This window comes from Rhincodon typus, chromosome 11 (genome assembly GCF_021869965.1).
Source record: "Rhincodon typus isolate 14 chromosome 11, sRhiTyp1.1, whole genome shotgun sequence".
Taxonomy (NCBI): Eukaryota; Metazoa; Chordata; class Chondrichthyes; order Orectolobiformes; family Rhincodontidae; genus Rhincodon; species Rhincodon typus.
In genome coordinates, this window is record NC_063342.1 from 53674065 (window position 1) to 53694545 (window position 20481).

Below are 20481 nucleotides of genomic sequence, written 5' to 3' on the forward strand. Positions count from 1 at the left end.
CCTGCTGTGTTCATCCAACTCTACACCTTGTTATCTCAGATTCTCCAGCATCTGCAGTTCCTACTATCTCTATTATCTCTTTTAAACTTATTACTTGGCCAAATGTGTGTGTTTGTTGTTACATTGCTTTTCTTCCTCAAAGGCAATAAAATTCTTCTTTCCTTTTCTCCAGGAAACCTTGTAATTGGCCCTTTCTTCCTGATCAAGCTAATTTCATTTTTAATTGACATGTGATGTGGGTACAGCCTTAAAGAAATAAAAAAAAATTCTTGTGACTAGCAGTAGGGATTTGAAATGAAAGGAGCTGAATCACCGTGACTCAGCTGATTGTTCCAGTTCCTCAAAGACTGTCACCTAATGTGATGGAATGCTTTGGATAATTTCATGATTCCCCGAGTGATGCCATCAAGGATACATCATCCTTGCTCCCTGGAGGACCAGCCATGGTGGCAAGGTTAGGAGGAAGTATGGGATAAAATGTAGTTCAAAAAGTCCTCAATGGCAGAACAGACCAAAAAAGAATCACATTTAGCTGTGAAGGTGAAGGAAGGCAGCAGCAGCAGCAATGTGATCCCATTGTCATCACAGTACCAACATTTGACCACCAATGTCTCAGAATCATGTGACTGATGATGGTTAAACATGTTAATCAATCAAATGCAGGATTCTGTCACGGTTCATTTACCAATCCCATGGCAATGGACAATTGTCAATGAAGAAAGCGCTGTGTACCTAGAAATACCTTATCAAGAATCTGCACACAGGCAACAGATACAAGAAATTTGTTAGATATCTAAGTTCAGTCAGAGGTGTCTTATGACAGCAGCATCTATAAGTGAGCAGGTGTCTTCAGGGATATCCTCTGCTCGCCCCAAATGAAGAAATGATTTCTGAAGAAGGGTCTAGGCCTGAAACGTCAGCTTTCCTGCTCCTCTGATGCTGCTTGGCCTGCTGTGTTCATCCAGCTCTACACCTTGTTATCTCTGAGCAAAAAGAGGATATGAGATTGATCTGGCAGATAAGGTAAAGAAAATCCCAAGAGGTTTTACAGCTATATTGAGAATAAAAGGGTGCCTAGGGAGAGAACAGGTCCCCTTAAAGATTACCATGGCTGTCTATGTGTGGAGCCATAGGAGATGGGGGAGATTTTTAAATAAATATTTCTCCTCAGTGTTTACAAAGGAGAGAATCATGGATGCTAAGGAAATAAGGGAAACAAGTGGGGATGTGTTGGACGACATACACATTACTAGTGAGGAGGTGTTTGCAGGCTTAAAGCACATTAAGGTAGATAAATCCCCTAGGCCTGATCAAGTCCATCCTCGAACATTGTGGGAGGCTAGCGGAGAATTTGCAGAGGCCCTTGCAGAGATTTTTGCTTCATCTTTAGCCACTGGTGAAGCACCGGAGGACTGCAGGGTGGCTAATGTTGTTCTATTGTTTAGGAAAGGTAGCAAGGACAAGCCAGGGAACTACAGGCCAGTGAGCCTGACATTAGTAGTAGGCAAGTTATTGGAGACGATATTGAGGGATAGGAACAACCAGCAGTCAAGGCATGATTAGGGATAGTCAGCATGGATTTGTGCATGGGAAGTCATGTCTGACAAATCTTTCAGAGTTTTTCGAAGAGGTAAGCAAGAGGACTGATGAGGGTGGGGCAGTGGATGTTGTCTATATGGCCTTTAGTAAGGTCTTTGACAAGGACCTGCATGGCAGGCTAGTCATGAAGGTTAGGCTGCATGGGGTCAAGGGAAAACTAGCTAATTGGATTCAAAATTGGCCCGATGGTAGGAAGCAGAGGGTGACGGTTAAAGGCTGTTTCTCGGACTGGAGGCCTGTGAATTAGTGGTGTGCCACAGGGCTCGGTGCTGGGATCTTTGTTATTTACATAAATGATCTGAATGTGAATGTACAAGGCATGACTAGTAAGTTTGCAGATGATACAAAATTAGGAGGTATCACTGATAGCGAAGAAGGTTATCAAAAATTACAGAGGAATCTTGATCAGATTGGGAAGTGGGCTGAGGATTGGCAAATGCAATTCAATACAAATAAGTGTGAGATGTCACATTTTGGAAAGTCAAACCAAGGTAGGACTTATACAGTAAATGGTAAGGGCCTGAGGAGTGTTGTGGAACAGAGGGACCGAGGAGTACAAGTACATAGTTCATTGAAAGCGGCGTCACAGATAGACAGGATGGTGAAGAAGGCATTTAGCATGCTGGCCTTTATCGGTCAAGGCATTGAGTACAGGAGTTGGGACATTATCTTACAGTTGTATATGTCATCGGTGAGGCCGCACTTGGAGTGTTGTGTACAGTTTTGGTCACCCTGTTATAAGAAAGACATCGTTTTTTTTATTCATTCACAGGATGAGGGTGTCACTGGCCAGGCAGCATTTATTGTACATCCCAAAATGCCCACAGGGTAGTTTAGAGTCAACCACATTGCTGTGGGTCTGGAGTCACATGTAGGCCGGACCAGGTTAGGATGGCAGTTTTCTTCCCTAAAGGACATTAGTGAACCAGATGGGTTTTTCCAACAATCGACAATGGATTCATGGTCATCATTAGATTCTCGATTCCAGATATTTATTGAATTCAAATTCTACCATCTGCCATGGTGGGATTTGAACCCAGGTCCCCAGCATATTATCTGGGTCTCTGGATTAACAGTCCAGCGATAAAACCACTAGGCCATTGCCTCCCCCAGTTAAACTGGAAAGTGTGCAAAGAAATTTATGAGGATGTTGCCAAGACTAGTAGGCCTGAGTTACAGGGAGAGGTTGGCCAGGATAGGACTTTATTCCTTGGAACATAGGAGAATGAGGGGTGACCTTATTGAGGTGTACAAAATCGTGAGGGGCAAAGATAGGATGATTACATATCGTCTTTTTTCCAGGAACAGGGAATTGCAACCTAGAGGGCATAGGATTAAGGTGAGAGGTGAAAGTTTTAAGAAGGACCTGAGGGACAACCTCTTCAGGCAGATTGGTGTGTATATGGAATGGGCTGCCACAGACAGTGGTTGAGGCAGATACAATAGCAACATTTAAAAAACATCTGGATAGGTAAATGGATTGAAAGGGCTTAGGAGGAATATGGACCAAATGCAGGCATTTGGAACGAGCTGAGTGGGCACCATGGTCAGCATGAACCAGTTTGGGCTGAAAGGCCTATTTCCAAGCTGTATTACTCTATGACTCTAAGAAAGTTCATCACAATCCTGTAATTGCATCCTCACAAAAGACTGGGAGATCAGAAACCGATAGTTTTAACATTTGCATAGGGGTCAAGTAGGCTTTGTGATAGCCCACTAATTATTTACAATCTACCTACTGAACTAATCAAAGTGCCCTCTGAGGTCAGTATTAAACATCACCTAGATATGGAAATCTTTAACCTAAGTTGCCGCTGTGGCAAAATTGGACTGACAACCACAGACATAAATAGCTATAGCTTATGGATGACTGCACAGACATTGCCTACTTTGCTGGACTGGACAGGCATTTCCCCTGCCAGGTCCTGTTTTCTCAACTCTCAAATATCCAAAACCCCAGGGAAGGACAAACAATACACTTCAAAGACAGCCTAAAGCTCTCCTTGAAGAGTGGGAGCATTGACATTAATGACTGTGAAGAACGTGCCAACAATCGTTCAAAATGGCAAAGTCACACTCATCAAGTTGTATCACGCTGTGAATCACAGCATTTTATTGATGTGGCACAGCAGCAACAGAAAAGTATTAAAAAGCTGGAAGGAAATCTGACTTCATGGGTCATTCTGCCTCATAAGCCCAAAAGATCTGTGAGTCAAGTATTAGCCTTTTCAGTTCCGTGAAGACCCATAGGAGCAAATTACAGACTTGAGCAGATATTTTCCTTGAATTGAGAAATAGTTGATGATTGCATTCTGTATTTTGCAGCCTGGGTAGAAGGGTTTGAGTTATAAAAATAGGCTGGGACTTTTTTGCACTGGAGCCTAGGAGGTTGAGGGTGACCTTATGGAGGTTGAAAAAATCATGAGGTCCATAGCTAAGGTGAATAACAGAAGTCTTTTCCCCAGGATAGGGGTGTAAAAACTAGGGGCCATATTTTGAAGGTGAGAGGAGAAAGTTTTAAAAAGAACATGAGAAGCAACTTTTTTTTTTACACAGTGTAGTTCATGTGTGGAATGAACTGCCAGAAAAAGTGGTGGATGCAGGTGCAGTACAACTTCTAAAAGATATTTGGATAAGTACATGAATAGGAAAGGTTTGGAGAGATATGGGCCAAATGCAGGTAAATGGGACTAGTTTAATTTGGGAACATGGTCGGCATGAACGAGTTGGACCGAAGGGTCTGTATCCATGCCGCATGACTCAATGACACTATGAACCATTTTTCAGAATGTGATCTGACGGGGTTAAAACCCTTCAAATTTCAAATAAACAGATATCAAATATAGTTAAAATTGTACTTTAAAAAAAATTCAATTTTAGTAAAAGAAGGGCAACAACATTTGATTTTAAAATGTATTCCTCTTCCATCCAGTGTGCAAAATTCATAGTCTGACCAATTAGTTTCATGAAGCATCTTTTGTGTCAGACTCCAAATTTAAAAGGTGTAACTCAAATTCCACACTCAGCAGGATGGTGTGAAAGTATAACACATTCTGCCAGATAGTATGCACACAGAAAAGGTGGATCAACATTTCTTTTAGGACAGAGCTACCCAGGCCTCATGTTTTTGCAGACAACAGACAAAGTTTAAATCTTTGAATTCCTATGAATTTTCCTGGGACAGGACCAGGCTCAGCTGCAATGCCCTCCGTAGTTAATTTGCATGTTGAGGTTCACTGCTTCATTTTATTCCGAAGAATGGTCACTTCCACATTGGCCTATGAGTTACGTGAAACCATAGCCAACCAAGAATCACAGACCTGGCATTTGCTCAATCCTATTTATGTGAAAAATTTATGGAAGTCTGTATGACAATCTTGCCAATGACCATTTGCACCCAAATTTCCTGCAGATTTACCTTGACTACATTGAGCTTAAAACTAGCATAAAACAAGTTCCAATGCAACATTGTGAGTAGGGATAATAGGGAATAGACTCCTGTCTTGTGCTCTGGCATCTCACTCTCAGAACCTCTTATGCTGTACTTTCTTTTCCAACCTTTGGGTGAGCGTCGTGCAGGTTCTGATAATAAAACATCTTAATTGCTCAAAAAAAATTGCAGCAATAATTATTACACTGATATCATGCGACTTCAGGCCCTGCTATGCCTGAAAATTTCAACAATCGTGCTCGCACATTATTACTGTAAATACATGAAAGTCAAGTAATGTAGGATTGCAGTTATGTAAACAAGGGGCAGAATTTATGGAGGGTGCAAATAATCAAAATGTTTTTTTCATTGCAAAGGCTGTGAAAATCAGTAACAATCATATTTCTTGTTACAGCACATATATTGTTCTTGCATATTTTCGTTACCCTGAAAAATTCCCAGGTATTCTAGCCAATGTCTCCAGGCAAAGAAGGAGGAAACATAGGGGGTAAATTTGTTACATAGGTAAATTATGGCCAAATTAATGCAAATTCCACAGCTATCAGAATTCAGAACAATAACTTCTACGAAGGTTCAACAGATTTTTCCTATCTATTGCATGGAAACAATCAGAAACTCTGATGTAGGAAATTATTTTTCTCTTTCAGTTAATTCACACTTTGATCAGGAATAGGATAACTTTGCAGCTTATACTTCATATTGACTTTAAACTTGTATGTAATTAAACAATGTATTCAGATCTAAACTGACATTGAAGTATGTTGCGTGAGAGTATCTTTGACTTCAGGTCCTGCTCATTCCAGGCTCACCCCTTGCTTCAAAGGATCTCCATTTTGGGCATGAGGAACCAACATTTCAGGGCATGCTCTATGGACGCCAGTCAACACATATTCCATATCCACAGACACTGGCTTCTGACATGTGCCAGTCTGTAGGAATCCTCATCTCTGAGCAACTTGCAGTGCACTTCTGCACATGCAAAATAGCAATGCATCATTGTAATGCTGTGGCAAGTACATTTTATGTTCTGGAATCTATACCTAGCGCATGGACCAGATCAGGCTGCATCTCCCAGCTGTTTGCTTACTCACATAGAGTTCACTCGCTCTGAGCAGGCCTGGATGCTCGTAGCATCCCTGCCTTGCACTGCCTTTCGTTTTTGCATCTTGCCTCTCAGTCAGAGATATCAGGCTCGTATTACTGCTGTATTGTTGTGCTGTTGAGCACACACATAAAGCCAGGAAGTTTGGCATGATTATCAGCAGTTCTCAGTCAAGTGAAGGTAGACAAGCTACATTCATGGCATCCGAAGACGGCAGCCTCCGAAACCAGCCCAGGGGCTTGGATGCTGTCCATCAGCCATTAGGGCAGTCAGAGTCAGGATCATTTTCTCATAAGGGGTGAGGATCTGAATGTCAGGCAACCCATCACAAGTCTGGACTCTTTCTGTCCTGTTGGAATGAGAGAGAAGCGGATATGAAGGGAGATGCAAGTAGGTGGAACAACAGTTAATGCTGATGCAAGTCGGGAGGTATCCTGAGAGACTAAGTAGGTAGCACAGAGGACATGCAAGATTAATGATGTTGGAGGTTGGGACACCTGATAGCAAGTGAGGAAAGATGTTTCATGCAATAGTGAGTGTGTGAGAGCATGAGCATTGATGGGAGATGGATACAGGAACAGAAATAGTGTAAATATGAAGCACTGAAAAGAGGATGATGGCACTTACACTGGCGGCATGGAGACAGTAATGATCTCTACGCTTCTTTGCATTCTTCTGGTAGACTGAGATTTTAGGCTGTCATGGTCTGATCTCATAATATCCCTTGCTAGTCATGGGGGCTGAGGATGTCCCATTTCTGCTCCATCCCACCCACCAAGATCTCCAGACCGCTCTCTGCAAAGTGGCTCACCAACTTGCCCCTTCTGCAATCTCCTGGGCAAATATCAGCAACCATGCAGGGAAGTCCTGGACTGACAGTGCTTGTTCAGGTGCCCAACAGCCTTTTAAAGGCAGTATCTGTGCTAGGGATGCCAGTCCATGGGACCAGGGTAGGTAGCTAATGAGAGTTTGGTAAAATGCAGCAGGAAAACCTTTTAGGTGATTACAGAAAATCTGCCATGAAACTTGACCAAACTTAAGACACCTAACTAAAGTAAACGTAAGATTCAGTCCTTAGTTTCCATTTCATACTTAATCATACTGCTAGGAAAAAGGTATCTATTCAAGTTATTTCAGTTTTTTCCAAACTTCTTTCTGGCTGGCTTTATTAAATAAATGACAGAAATTTATTTTAAAAATCTTATTGCTTTTACATGATTGAAAGCAGATTTCAAACATTAAACTGTGAATCAACAAAACTATATTATTGCATTCTTAGCTAAAATGCAACTTCAAGATGTTGTGCACATCCCAGGATAACTACAAAAGCTGTGAGCATTAAATTTCCAATGCTGTAAACAAAACTCAAACATGCTTTTCATCATCCATATCAGCATCCGTACATGTTCCTTTTTATTATATTACTGTAATTAATTTTGTATGGAATGAATTTGGCAAGTAAAGCATGTTTTGTTATTTACAGTGATCGATTTATAATCTAACTAAGAAAACTTTACATCTGTAACAGAATTTGAGCAGCCATTTGCTTAGCAATTCCACTCAACCCTTGAAGCAGAAATGGAGCTAGGAATATTCTTTGTGATAACATTTTGATGTAGTGAAGGTATCAATTTTTCCTTACTCGGTGAACATCATTCTGTTGTTGTACAGCAGGAGCATCACCACCAATAGGCTTTTGTCTTGTCAACTCATCGTTCTTCAAATTCAGCCATGCCAGTAAGTCCTGAAGAGAGATGTGTAGCCGTTTCCACTGTTCAGCACTCGTTTCTAGACAGGCTCTAGAAAGGGATTTTAAAAAAAATACCCATAATAACAACAGTAACTACAATAAGTACACTGTACAAAATAGCTACACCTACTGACTGCAATCAATGGTTCTTTATGGGTTCTAATCTTCCATGTCCTGAAGAATGTTTTTACTGTCTTTCCAATAATATATGAACAAGTACCTCTTGTGGCATACTGTCCAAACCATATCCTGTTTTCTAAAATCAATTTAAATGTTTTTCTTAAAATATACATGTGATTAGAAATGGAACATGATTGGACAAATGTACCCATACTAAATATTATCTACTGTATTCTTAACAACATTAAATATTCTGAATCTTTGTATAAATTATGTTCATTTTTATCCAAAATGAGTCAAATAAATAAAACAAACAAATGTGCTGGTGTACACATACAACATGGCTCTTGTATATGTCAATTGCAATTTAATGGAAAAATCTGCTGTCCCCCTCACTTAGACTGCTATAAAGGCACTGGGTGGTGTATCATCATGCCACATAATCAGTATGGACTTTCAGTCGCCAGTCAGGGCTTTTGTTCATTGATTGTTATGCAGTGACCTTTGCTACAAAATGTGCAAGCAGGTATGTTAGAAGGAACATGATCGGGCACAGTGGTGTTGACTTTCATAGCGGAGTAACCTTTAGAATTATCCATCTAGTTTCGTGCACAGGTATTGCAGAACTGACTACAGTCATACCCAGAAAAGGAGAAAAAAAGCTTTGACTTTGACAGATAACAAATACACAAAAAAATTCATCAATAGGTAGAGTTTCTAAACACAATAGGTTCAAATCTCAAAGCTACAGTTGATTCAAGTTAAGTTTTACCCAACCACTTATTTTTTTTGCATATGATGATCATTCTGTTCCTCACCACTACATTGAACATTAACTTGAGGGGCCATTCCCAATGACCACTCCATAGATTCTAGTAACAAAACCTTCTGAAACAATTGTGTTTGCTGGTTTCCAGTTCCCATTAATGATCAAAAATAATATGAAAATCATACTGTGACCATTACTATGTAGCTAGCCACATGACAGAACCATATGCAAGACAAAAACAAAATGAGGAGAAGGTATAGGTGGCTCAGTGTAATTTCATATTTCTTATTAGAGAAATGCTCATGTCATATCTCGTCCTTGTGACTCATTCCTGCATGCTTGGCTCCATTCCTATTATCATGTTAACCATCCAATTTCTCAGCTTGATTCACTTGCTAACTAATGGTCCAAATGTTCCCACTCATTGAGCAGTGTTTCCCTTTCCTTTTAAAAATTGTCATAATCATCATCCCTACCTCTAAATTATTAAAAATTCAGGTGCTCCCAGCTGCTCCTATAAACAGAACTCTTGCCCCATGTGTTCTGGCACTGGCTCACCCTGCCTAATACTTATGTACACAATAGTGAACCCAAGGGTCTCTTGTGATCTGAACCAGATATTTATGTCTTCCATACAAGCCCCATTTTCATTCACAATCTCTTCTGCAATGGAACAAGAAAACACTTTGTAAGATTAGGCATATAATGAAATTTGAAGTTGCTTTATTTCACAGCATGTGAATATACAGCACAACGTCTATTGATCAGGCTCTTTGAATTCCTTCACTGCAACATGTTTTTCCACAATGACCAACAACTAGAACACAAGGTTCCTCACATCAGCTATCTTCCTTTATTTACAAAATAATAGCCCTCATCTATTCTCCTACTGAGCCTGGTGAAAGCTGGCCTGGAGACCATTCTGTTTAAAAGTCTTATGCACACTGTGTGATTTTTTTTTCATCCTGCTTATTATTCAAGAGGAAAGCCTGTGCTAAATACTGCCTTGCTGACCATGCAGGATCAGAGACCAGTCAAAACAAGAGTGAGTTGTTTCTAGATAACTGAGATAGGCTAATCCACTGTTACTGATCGCATTTTTTAGGGAACATTGGGATTTCAACCACATTTTCTCTTAGACTTGTGTGAAGATGCCTTGTTTTTAAACGCATTTGAATGTTATTCACTTTCCAAATATTCTCAGTGACAGAATCATTGTTCAGTTTAAAACTCCCAATTTGCACAAACCCTCCTGCAAACGACCTGCATGAATTCCTCGAGGTTTCTGCTTTTCCCACAGCTATGAAATGACCCAACCCATCCAAGTGACTTTTCGCTGATTGTGACAGTCATTGCATTATCAATATACATCTTCCTGAACCCCTATAAATCCTTCAACACTGTCAACCACACTTTTACCCATTAACTCTCTCTTCTCTGTTAGCAATGATGGAGAATTATTGTCACTTCGTTCCACTCTTATATGCTTGATTGCAGTCAAAGAATCTCCAGCATTGATTTTTATTGCGAACACATCCCATCACCTTAGGAGTCCCCCAATGTCTTCTCCTTATTCCCTTCCTTTTCCTGTCTTCAGTGACATTATCCAAAACAATGGGGCAGCTTTTGCCTCTATGCTCATGACATATATTTTCTCAATCTTACTTGATTCTCTAACAACAGCTCACCCCCCTCCATCTCATCCCCACACAACCAAATGCTTCTGCGTTCTTACTTGTCCAGCATTTGTCATGGTTAAGGGCAATTTCCCCCAGACATTGGAAAGTCTAATATCATAACTTTCAGTCCCTGTGATAAATGTTACCAACTCTAACCCCTTGAGCTAGTTCACTTACAAACCCCTCTCGCCCCACCAGGGTCTGTGAAGCATTTAAGCTTCAGTTCTAGGGGCCACATCCAGACTCCTTACTATTGACCCTTCAGTTAAGGGGAACTGCTGCTTTCTCTTCACACCTGGCCATACCCCTCAATCCTGCACATCTCCATCAGGTCCTCTCTCAACTTTATCTTTTCCATAGAAAACTACCTTAGCTTATCCAAATCTCTCTCTGTAGCTAAAATGCCGCATCCCAGGCAACATCCTGGTTAATCTCTTCTGCATCGCCTCCAGCAAGACCGCACCCTTCCTAAAATGCAAAGACCAGAACTGCACACGGTACTTTGGATGTGGCCTAAACAAAGTCATAAACAGTTCTGAGATAATCTCCCTGCTCTTTGAATCAATGCCTTTGCTGACAGTGTCCCATATGCTTTATTAACTACCCTATTAACCTGTCCTGCCACCTTCTGCATTCTGTGGACATGCACCCCAAGATCCCTCTGTACTTCTGAGCTTTCTAGTGTCCTGTCATTCAACGAGTATGCATTTGTCTTGTTACATCTCCCAAAGTGCACCACCTTGCACTTATCAAGGTTAAATTCGATTCAGTTCTAAGGAACGGCCATTCGACCCGAAATGTTAACTCTGGTATCCCTCCACGGATGCTGCCAGACCTGCTGAGCTTTTCCAGTAATCTCTAGAAATGTTTTAAATTCAAATTCCAATTCCAACTGATCTGTCCATCTGACCAACCTGTTTATATCCTCAACCTAGGATCTTACACCTACTGTCAAACTCCCAGCCAATCTTCATGTCATCTGTGAACTTACTTATTATCTCTCCCACATTCTCATTTACATTGTTTATATATACCACAAACAATAAGGGGCCTGGCACCAATGCCTGTGGTACACCACTCAACCTTGGCGTCCAGTCATACAAGTTAACCTTTGTCAATCTTTATGATGCACTTTGGAAGAAGTAACACGACAAAAGACTACTTGTTGAATGGCAGGACTCTCGAAACCATGTGGTATCTTGTCAAAGGCTTTGCTGAAAGCTGTATTACCAACCTCAACTGCACCACCTTCATCTACAAACTTGGTCATCTCTCAACAATTCGATCAGATTTGTCAGGCATGACTTTCCTGTCACAAAGTGATTCTGTCTATCTCTGATCAAACCTTGCTTCGCTAAATCGAAATAAATTCTCTTCAGAATTTTTTCTAACAGCTTCCTTACCACTGATGTGTGATTCATTTTTCTGTAATTCCTTGTTTTATCTTTACTACCCTTATTGAAAATTGAAAGCACACTGGCTGTCTTCCAGCTTTCTGGCACTCTCGAGGCCAGAAAGGAATTAAAAATTTGGGTCAGGACCCCTGCGATTTCCTCCCTCATTTCCCACAGCAGCCTGGGATTCAACTCATCCAGACCTGGGGATTTGTCAACTTATAAACTCGTCAAACCTCCAATACCTCCTTGCTCCCAACATCAATCTGCTCAGAAACTTCACAGAACCTCACAAGAACCTGTTGTCCAATTCCAGCTGCTATCTTGTCTGATTTTATGTTGACCAGGAAGGTCTCAGGTTTGTCCTGCTAACCAAAGTTGAAGTAAACAAAGTTTGCTGCAATCAGCCTCAATACTCTACATTAAGGAAGAAAATAACTAAGTAACACTACACTTCTGACAACGAACTAATAATACTTAATAAATAGGATATCTATCCAGAACTATGTGCTTTAATCTGATTTAACTGTAGTAACAGCACTTGTGAAGAATGGCTTTTTTGGTGAAACATCAATGGGCTCATAGTCAACGCTTTACACTGGAAAACCACTCCGTTTTGGGCAGATCAAGGAGTATTTTCCACCAAGATGATGGTCCTCCAGGCGCAGTCAATGTTTGTCTCAGTGTGTGTCCTGGGGAACAGCCTGTAAAGCACAGAGTCCTCCAACATGGAAATGCACAGGATGAACCTCAACAAAAACCACTGCATCTCTCTCCAGACTTCCTTTGCAAAGGCACATTCCAGAAGGCCATGTGTAACAGTCTCTACACCACCCTTCCACAGCCACTGCAATAGCGTGGACAGTCCATGTGTTCATGAAGGATCTGATGGGCAGTGTCCTTCTCATCACCAGCCAAGTGATGTCTTGGTGCTTGTTAGGAAGTACAGGTGATGAGGCATTCTACCGAATGACATTGACAGTCTGCTCAGGGAACGACCCGACAGGATCCACCTTCTTTTTTTTCCTGCAGGGTCTTGAGGACACTACGTGTTGATCACTGCCTGATGGACTTGTGGTCAAAGGTCTTCTCGTTTACAAATTTCTCCATGAAGGACAGATGATATGGAACAGACCAACTACTTGGAGCATTCCACGGCAGCAAGGCCAATCCCATCTTTCAGAACACTAGGGACAGGTAGAACCTCAGTACGTAGTGACATTGGTATTTACGTACCAAGGGTCTATGCACAGCTTGATGCAGCTGCACACAAAGATGTTCATCAGGATGAGGCCATCATTGGATACATTCATATCCCACCCCATCCAGAGTTTTGTACATAATGTCCCTGCAGACATGGTCCATTTTAGATCTGCAGATGAAGTGAAAGGTGGCTTGGTTGACTGCAGTGATGCAGGCTCAGGGAATAGGCCAGAACTGTATCACATACCAGGGTGGTGAGAGTACCTCACACTCGTTGACCAGGTTTGGACCTGCAATGGAGAGACGTCGGTGCTTCTATCTAGCCAGTCCATGAACTCAGTGAAACACACTTTTCCATCTGCCCAAAACTTGCTGATCTTTCAGTGCAAAGAGTTGACCTTGACAAGTGTTGCAGACTAGCACATTCCAAGATCCAGGACTATGTACTGAGGGACACACTAAAGTCTGGGGCAGCTGCAGCCAAGGCACTGTGGGGAAAGACCACCATCTAAAGTTTTTGTTTCAAAGTATAATGAGGGTCGGTTCATTATCAGGCCTTCTCTTTGCCTCAGATGTATGTAAAAGGTGTCCTACTGGAGTAGGGAATGCCTTTTTTTTGCAACTGCGGGAATGTCAAATCGTTAGATTTGTTTTTTCTTGATGTGCAAAGACTGGAGAACTACTTTAGTACCTGTGTATGTACATAATGATTTTTATGAATAAAGTATATTTTTGCAATAAAGAAAGGCAACGGTTACTTGGTGCCATCATAAACAGGCACATTGAGTAGAGAAGGACAGCTTTTTTGAAAAGACAAAAGCATCTGCAGAAGAAACTAATTATGTGAGAAGGCAGTCATATCTACTGCTTCATGAAATGTATCATCAGCCAGTTTCGCAGCTCTGCAACGGAGCCATCTGAGTAGGTTGTTCTCCAAACTAAACCTATCAACAAAAAAAAATCAAATGGCAATCAATAAGCCATTAAATTGGATATCAGTGTTTTCTCCATGAATCAAACCTGTCAAGCTGCACAGCTTTCTCCTTAACTCAGCAATTAAAGTCGATCATTTAGTAAGTAAGCTCGAGTGAAGGACCAAAAAAGGAGTTGACGTCTTTATTAATAGCCCTTGAATATTTCTCTATTTCTGACTCCTAACGGCAGAAAGAATTATATTATCATTATCTGATGTTGCCAGTTTTTTGAACTAGATGGATTTTTCTGTCAATACTTTTGCTTTCTGAATAGTGTTTTTGTCAGTCATAAAGACTTATTCAGTTTAACACAAACTGAAAGCATATGAACTTCTCCTCATCAGACATCAGTAATCATCGGACAATGGGTGCCGGGCTACAATGGTTATTGGCAGCTTTGTTATTGCTCAATCAAATAAAATACATACTACATTTTGAAAGCTATTCATGTATTGTTTGGTTTGCAATTCTACAACATTCCTCGAGAAGGTATTATTCTCAGGCAAATGATTAAAAAGCAATGGAGACTGAAGGTAGGGTTGAATTCCTGGCTTTCATTAATTCAGCAGTCAAGATATGGAAATTAAGTAGCTAAATTTATGTTGCAGTAAGTGATGCAAGACCAGCTCAGTGAGGCTGACTCATACAACTTCAGCTTCGCACAGGCTGCTATAATAACTCGTCTGTTGGTTTTTCAACCCTGAAATTCTAACGGTTACTAAGGGTACCAGACACACACACATATTCATACGAGCATGAGTAAGGACAGACTGTGCAACGCTTTGTGTGTCTAAGTATAGACACAACTGTGCAACTTAATATTCTAAATTAATTGGTACCGTTAGCACAGAAATACCATGAATGAAACTATACCTGTATGAATAGTAACAGTCAGCAGCAGTAATTTGGATGTTTCCTAATATTACATTAATGTTCTGCATATACTGCTGTTGCCCTTAAAACACTTTTCAGATACTGATCATTTGACTCTGCTAACTAAGGCAGTCAGGACCTGAATCATACAACCCAGGGAGTCAAGTACTACAAAAGGCTGGGTTAAGGTTGCTGATCTTATTTTGGACAATAGTGATGCACACGTGGTCTCTGAAGGCCTGAGTTGGGGGTGATGAAAATCAGTCAGGAATTCCAATATAGTTGCTGTTCAACAACAACCACAGCTGAAAGTGTGGTGACGTGAAACATTTAGTAAGGATAAAAGTGAATTGTTCCATGTTTTTGAATAGCTAATGCTCTATACCTGATATCATACATGAAGAATGGTATCACTGAGTTAGGTAAAAGAAGGTGAAAGACACCCATGTGATAACGCAAGGGAATTGGTGAACAATGGGAGCAAAAATCAACACTGCTCGTAACCAATATGGAGTGCTCCTCTTACAGCTGTACATCTGCTGCAGTTTTTATCCCAAAGATAAGTAGCTGAAAATATTGTTTCATTTGTTGCAAGCATTGGAATTCACATTTGCAGTTCAAAAACCTGATTACAACTTAAGCTGTGTGCCAAACAAATCTGAATATAATCAATATATGGACAGGCTAATAAAACTTCTCCTTTTTACAAGTAAAACATGTCTGACTCTAAATTGAAAAAAAAGAGCACTTCCTAACACTGAGGCATGGATTAAAGTATTAGAGGACTTAATACCACTAGAAAATTGACCTATTCACTGAGGCTGGGACAAGATTAGTTTGGGAAAGGCTCCTGCTTGCACCATTTACATTTAAAACCCTACTCAGCTCTCTCTCTCTGCAACCCCACACCCACTCCTCAAACTGCCAATCATTTCTCCCATCTGGATCTGGATTTCTGCAAGCTTGCACCTAATCCGATCTCACCTCCATAGGAAGATCGATGCCCTTCAAACTTCAAACAATGCATTTTAAACTGTTTGTCCTTCTGATCCACGCAGACAAGTATTTGGAGGGACATTGCTGTGACTTCATAAACAAGCTCTGCACATCAGTGGAAAACCTACTGACCTCCAGAAATAAAAATTCTTATTAGGTATCAGGATAGAAAAAAATCTATAAATGTGCTAGGTTCACTCGGAATAAAATGAAAGCCCAATTTATGTCCATAAACTGAAAATATGTGTTTGTGTGTTTTACAGTTGGAGGTATGTTATTTATTAGTAGTTAGTTGGCTTAAAACATCTAAAGATAAAATAAATGAAATGACACATGTAAGGAAGCAGTCTCGCAATGATTACAGGTTTGACAGACTGACAGGTGCCTGGAAGAAAGCATAGTCCTCAAAGCAACTCTAAAACTTATTACAATAGGGTAGTCAGTACATTGGATTTATTTAAATTAGAGACTGATATCATCTGGCCAAAGAAATGGAATCATCTCTGGATGCTGTAGGATGTCTGCTACCATATCATCACTTTGTTAGAAGACAAGGTTTGCTTTTATTAGTTCAGAAGAGAAAAAAAGATGTGAAAACCCCTTATCAATACTGCGCATGGTATGAGAATTTCATTGTAATCAGGAATACCTATTTCATGTCACCAATGCAGAATTGATTGACAATTAATATTATAGACATTGTGCTATAAAGGTAAATGAACATGCTGAGAAATTGAAGATGATGTTTGATTGTTCACACTCAATGTCAACATTTATCAGTCCTTATTTGCTCCCTTGGATTCTCAAAGGGAAAAAAAGTCAAGTCTTGATGTGGCAGTGGGTCATGCTGACCAGGAGGAATGCAGTTTTGACTCTTGCTCTGTACTCAGTCAGCCAAACCTAACCTCACATCAGAACAGACAACCCTGTACCATGAGTCTAAGGAAAGGGTGAGGGTTACTGAGGATGGGGCAAGAACCAGCTAGGATTTCAGCTCCTCCTCATTCTCCATGGGGCCTGGATAAAGATTGGCTATGATGCCCATAGTTAAGTTACTTGCTGGCACTGTGTCCAAGCTCATGGGGAGAATACTAAGTTGGGCCAAATGCTATAAGTGCAAGTGGACATGAATTAGTCTGCTCAGGACATTTTAGGTTATCAAAATCAAATGAAAGACAAAATGGAACAAGGAACCTCTTGAGATTACATTCCCACGGCATGACAGCAGTGACAATTTCACTTTCAATACTCGCCAGAAAATTATTCACAACCAGACAGTTTTCTACATTTAAATAAAACACATGTAGATGACTAGAAATGCATATTCATAGAAATTCATAAAAAAATATGAATTAGCGGCAAGAGCAGGCCATAAGCTCCTTCAGTCTGCTCTACCATTGGGTGAGATCATTGCTCATTTGATAATGGCCTCAATTCTACTTTCCCGCCTCTACACCAAACCCATTGACTCGCTTCTCAAAGTGAAAGGTACCTAACTCAGCCTTGAGTAGATTCAATGAACTTGCCCCCACTGCTCTCTGTGGAAAGAAAACTCCAAAGACAAATGGCCTCTAAGGGAAATATGTTTTTCTAATTTCCATTTTAAATGGATGAATGCTTAATTTTAAATTGCATCCCCTTTGTCTAGCATCATCATGTAGGGAAAACATCTTCTCAGCATTCATCCTGTTAAATCCCCTCAGGATCTTTCATGTTTCAGTGAGATCACCTTTCCTTCTTCCAAACAGTCTCTACACCACCCTTCCACAGCCACTGCAATAGCGTGGACAATCCATGTGTTCATGAAGGATCTGATGGGCAGTGTCCTTCTCATCACCAGCCAAACATGAATGGAAATACACCCAACCTATTTAGGTTTTCTTCATAAGATGAGCTCTTCTTCCCAAGACTCAGTTGGGAGAACCCTTTTCTGAACATTTTGTAATACATTTATATCTTTTAAGTTAGGGCAACAAAATTGTCTCAAATGTGGTCTCAGCAATGCCCTGTATATCAAATTCCGTTTCAACAAGCAAGATCATTTCTTATTGTCCTCTTAATCACTTGCTGTGCCTGCATTCTAACTCTTTGTGATTCTTGTACAAGAATATCCTGATCACTCTGCACTGTAGAGTTTTGCAAACTCTTCCCATTTAAACAATATGCTGCTTTTTTTTTTCCCTCTGAAGTGGATAGGTTCATGGTTCACTGTACTCTATACCATCTATAATTGTTTTTCCCTACTCAAACTATGTCCCATTTCAGATGCCTCACATCACCTTCACAACATACTCTCCATTATCTGTGACATTTGGCAACTACACATTCAGTTCCTTCATCTAAAATATTGATACAGATTGTAAAATTTTCAAGCCTTGGCATACATCCTTGTAGCACTCCATTAGTTACCCCACGAGCCAGTAGCTTGCCAATCTGAAAATGACACACGTATCCCTTCTCCCAGCCACCTATTTACGATCAATCCTTTATCCAACCTAATATATTATCCCCTACACCGTGAGTTCTTATTTTGTGTAGTAGCCTGATTTTCTTTGATATGGCACCTTATTAAATGACTTTTGGAAATCTAAGTACATTGGAACTCATGTTCCCCTTGATATACGCTGCTTGTTTCTTCTTCCAAGAACTCAAAAGAAATTAGTGAAACATAATTTCCCTTTCACAAAATCAAGTTGACTCTACCTGATTGCATTAAAATTTCTAAAGTGCCCTGCTATAACCTCCTCAATAACAGATTCTAGCATTTTCGCTGTTACAGATGTTATTCGAATCATACTTGGTACCGTAAATACATTTTATCTTCACTTTTAATAAAAAGTAAGGCAACAACATGCAAAATGCATTGGGGGATTTTCACACTGTAGCAGATGTAGATGCAGCAATACTATCTCAGGGAAATCATTCATACAGGCTCTCAGATTGTTTAGTGCAAGATATTCCTAATTATCTCAGGAACTGAATGTCTGGAATGACAAATGAGACCCTGTTACTGCTTACCTAATTGCAGATATTTTAATCTGTGCCTTCTTTTTTGCTGTTTATCTTGTGCAGGGCAATATATTTGTCAGTTAATCTATTTCTGTGCCTCAAGTATCTGCATATGCATGTGAGAGCATGCGCAAGTGCAAATTTCTCGACAAGAATCAAGGTTAGTGCTGATGATCCTGGCAGAGTTGGAGAGGACAAACAAATATCATTGTCAACATAAATCTGGAAGTGAGGAATATGCAAAAAAAAAATTGACTGTCCTTTGACAGCACCCAAGACTTAATATACAGTGTCATTTAGAAGATATGTTGATTTATATAAATAACATTAAAAAGTCATTAATATTGAACGTTAATGAGGCTCATCAACTTCACTCAAGCTTTAGGCAAGTATTCCACCCTCTGACTCATTAATGAGTTACTTTCACAAGTAATTAAAGTTTGCTGTTTCAGATTTGTGCTGTTTAAAGTTATGATACGCAGAATAAAAGGAAAAACTGCACCAAGTGATGATTATTCCACAGTAGAATGTCAAAACCAACTTGATCATGTTGAGAATGTGCCATGACACTAGTCTTTGATAAGTAATCAAAAAAAGGCTCATGTCTGGAAACTAAGGTGTTAGAACTAGCATATTTTAAAATGTTTAGTTTTTTTAGCTATCTCACAAATGGTAAAGGCTTCCACTTCCCAAACAAGAGCTCAGAACTAAAAGTTCATTTTGGGGAATCGACATATAAAAAGTCAAAGGAACCTGACACAGAAGCGATGGACGGGTATGGTAAAAATTCCAAAGTCATATGAGTTCATTCCTGAAGTATAATTCTTTAGCATATTAGTGCTGGCACTGTGAGAATGCTGAGCAGAGATTTATGAGTGCGAGGAACACAATGCCACTGACTACATAGTACTATATTGTTCTCCAGCCAACAACTATACTATTGAGTGATTTCCAGTGGGAGACAGGGCAGCAGAGATAGTCCTAAATTCAACAGTTAGTGTGCATGCAGAGCACATTAACTTTCCACAAAGACAGGAGAATCCATCATTAACTTTCCCAAAGGAGTCTCTCCATCTCATGAAAAGAAGTTCACTAAAAAGTTACATTTCCTGTTATAAACATTATCCCTGTGTAGTGACAGGACCCAGTTTTTCTCAAGGCTAGTAAACCATCAGTGCTGGAAACCAGCTTGCAGAGCGGTTTGGAGATATCAGATACCAAGCTACCGCGGCAGTGAAATTCAAAAGTCACAATCATTGCTATTTTCCTCTTTTCTACACAATGATTACTGTAGCCGTTATAAATTAGCCTGAAGAGATTATTTAAGACCCCTTCCCCGCCACTGCCTTTCCATTTAGTGTTTTATTTTTTTCTCCCTCATTTCCTGAAATTTATACCTGACTTGGTTAGAGTTCCGTGGACGCTAGCCAATCCCTTCTTTGAGGATCTATGCACGAGAGTCTAGCCAGTGAGTATCAGGTTACCTGTAAGGCCTGGTATCACAACACACCATACTTCACACTTAGCAAACTTCTATCAGGAGAAATTAGACATCCCAAGTT

The 20481-nt window shown here is 40.2% G+C and overlaps 1 protein-coding gene across 3 annotated transcripts in view; it reads right to left on the reverse strand.

The window, feature by feature from the left end:
• The window catches only part of dmd (dystrophin), a 1291331-nt gene that overhangs the window by 201437 nt on the left and 1069413 nt on the right, over positions 1-20481 (reverse strand). For all 3 annotated transcript variants that reach the window (XM_048602828.1, XM_048602824.1, XM_048602825.1), the window contains one exon: positions 7795-7951. In XM_048602828.1, the coding sequence (XP_048458785.1) occupies positions 7795-7951 (157 nt within the window). The remainder of the gene's footprint in view (positions 1-7794; positions 7952-20481) is intronic.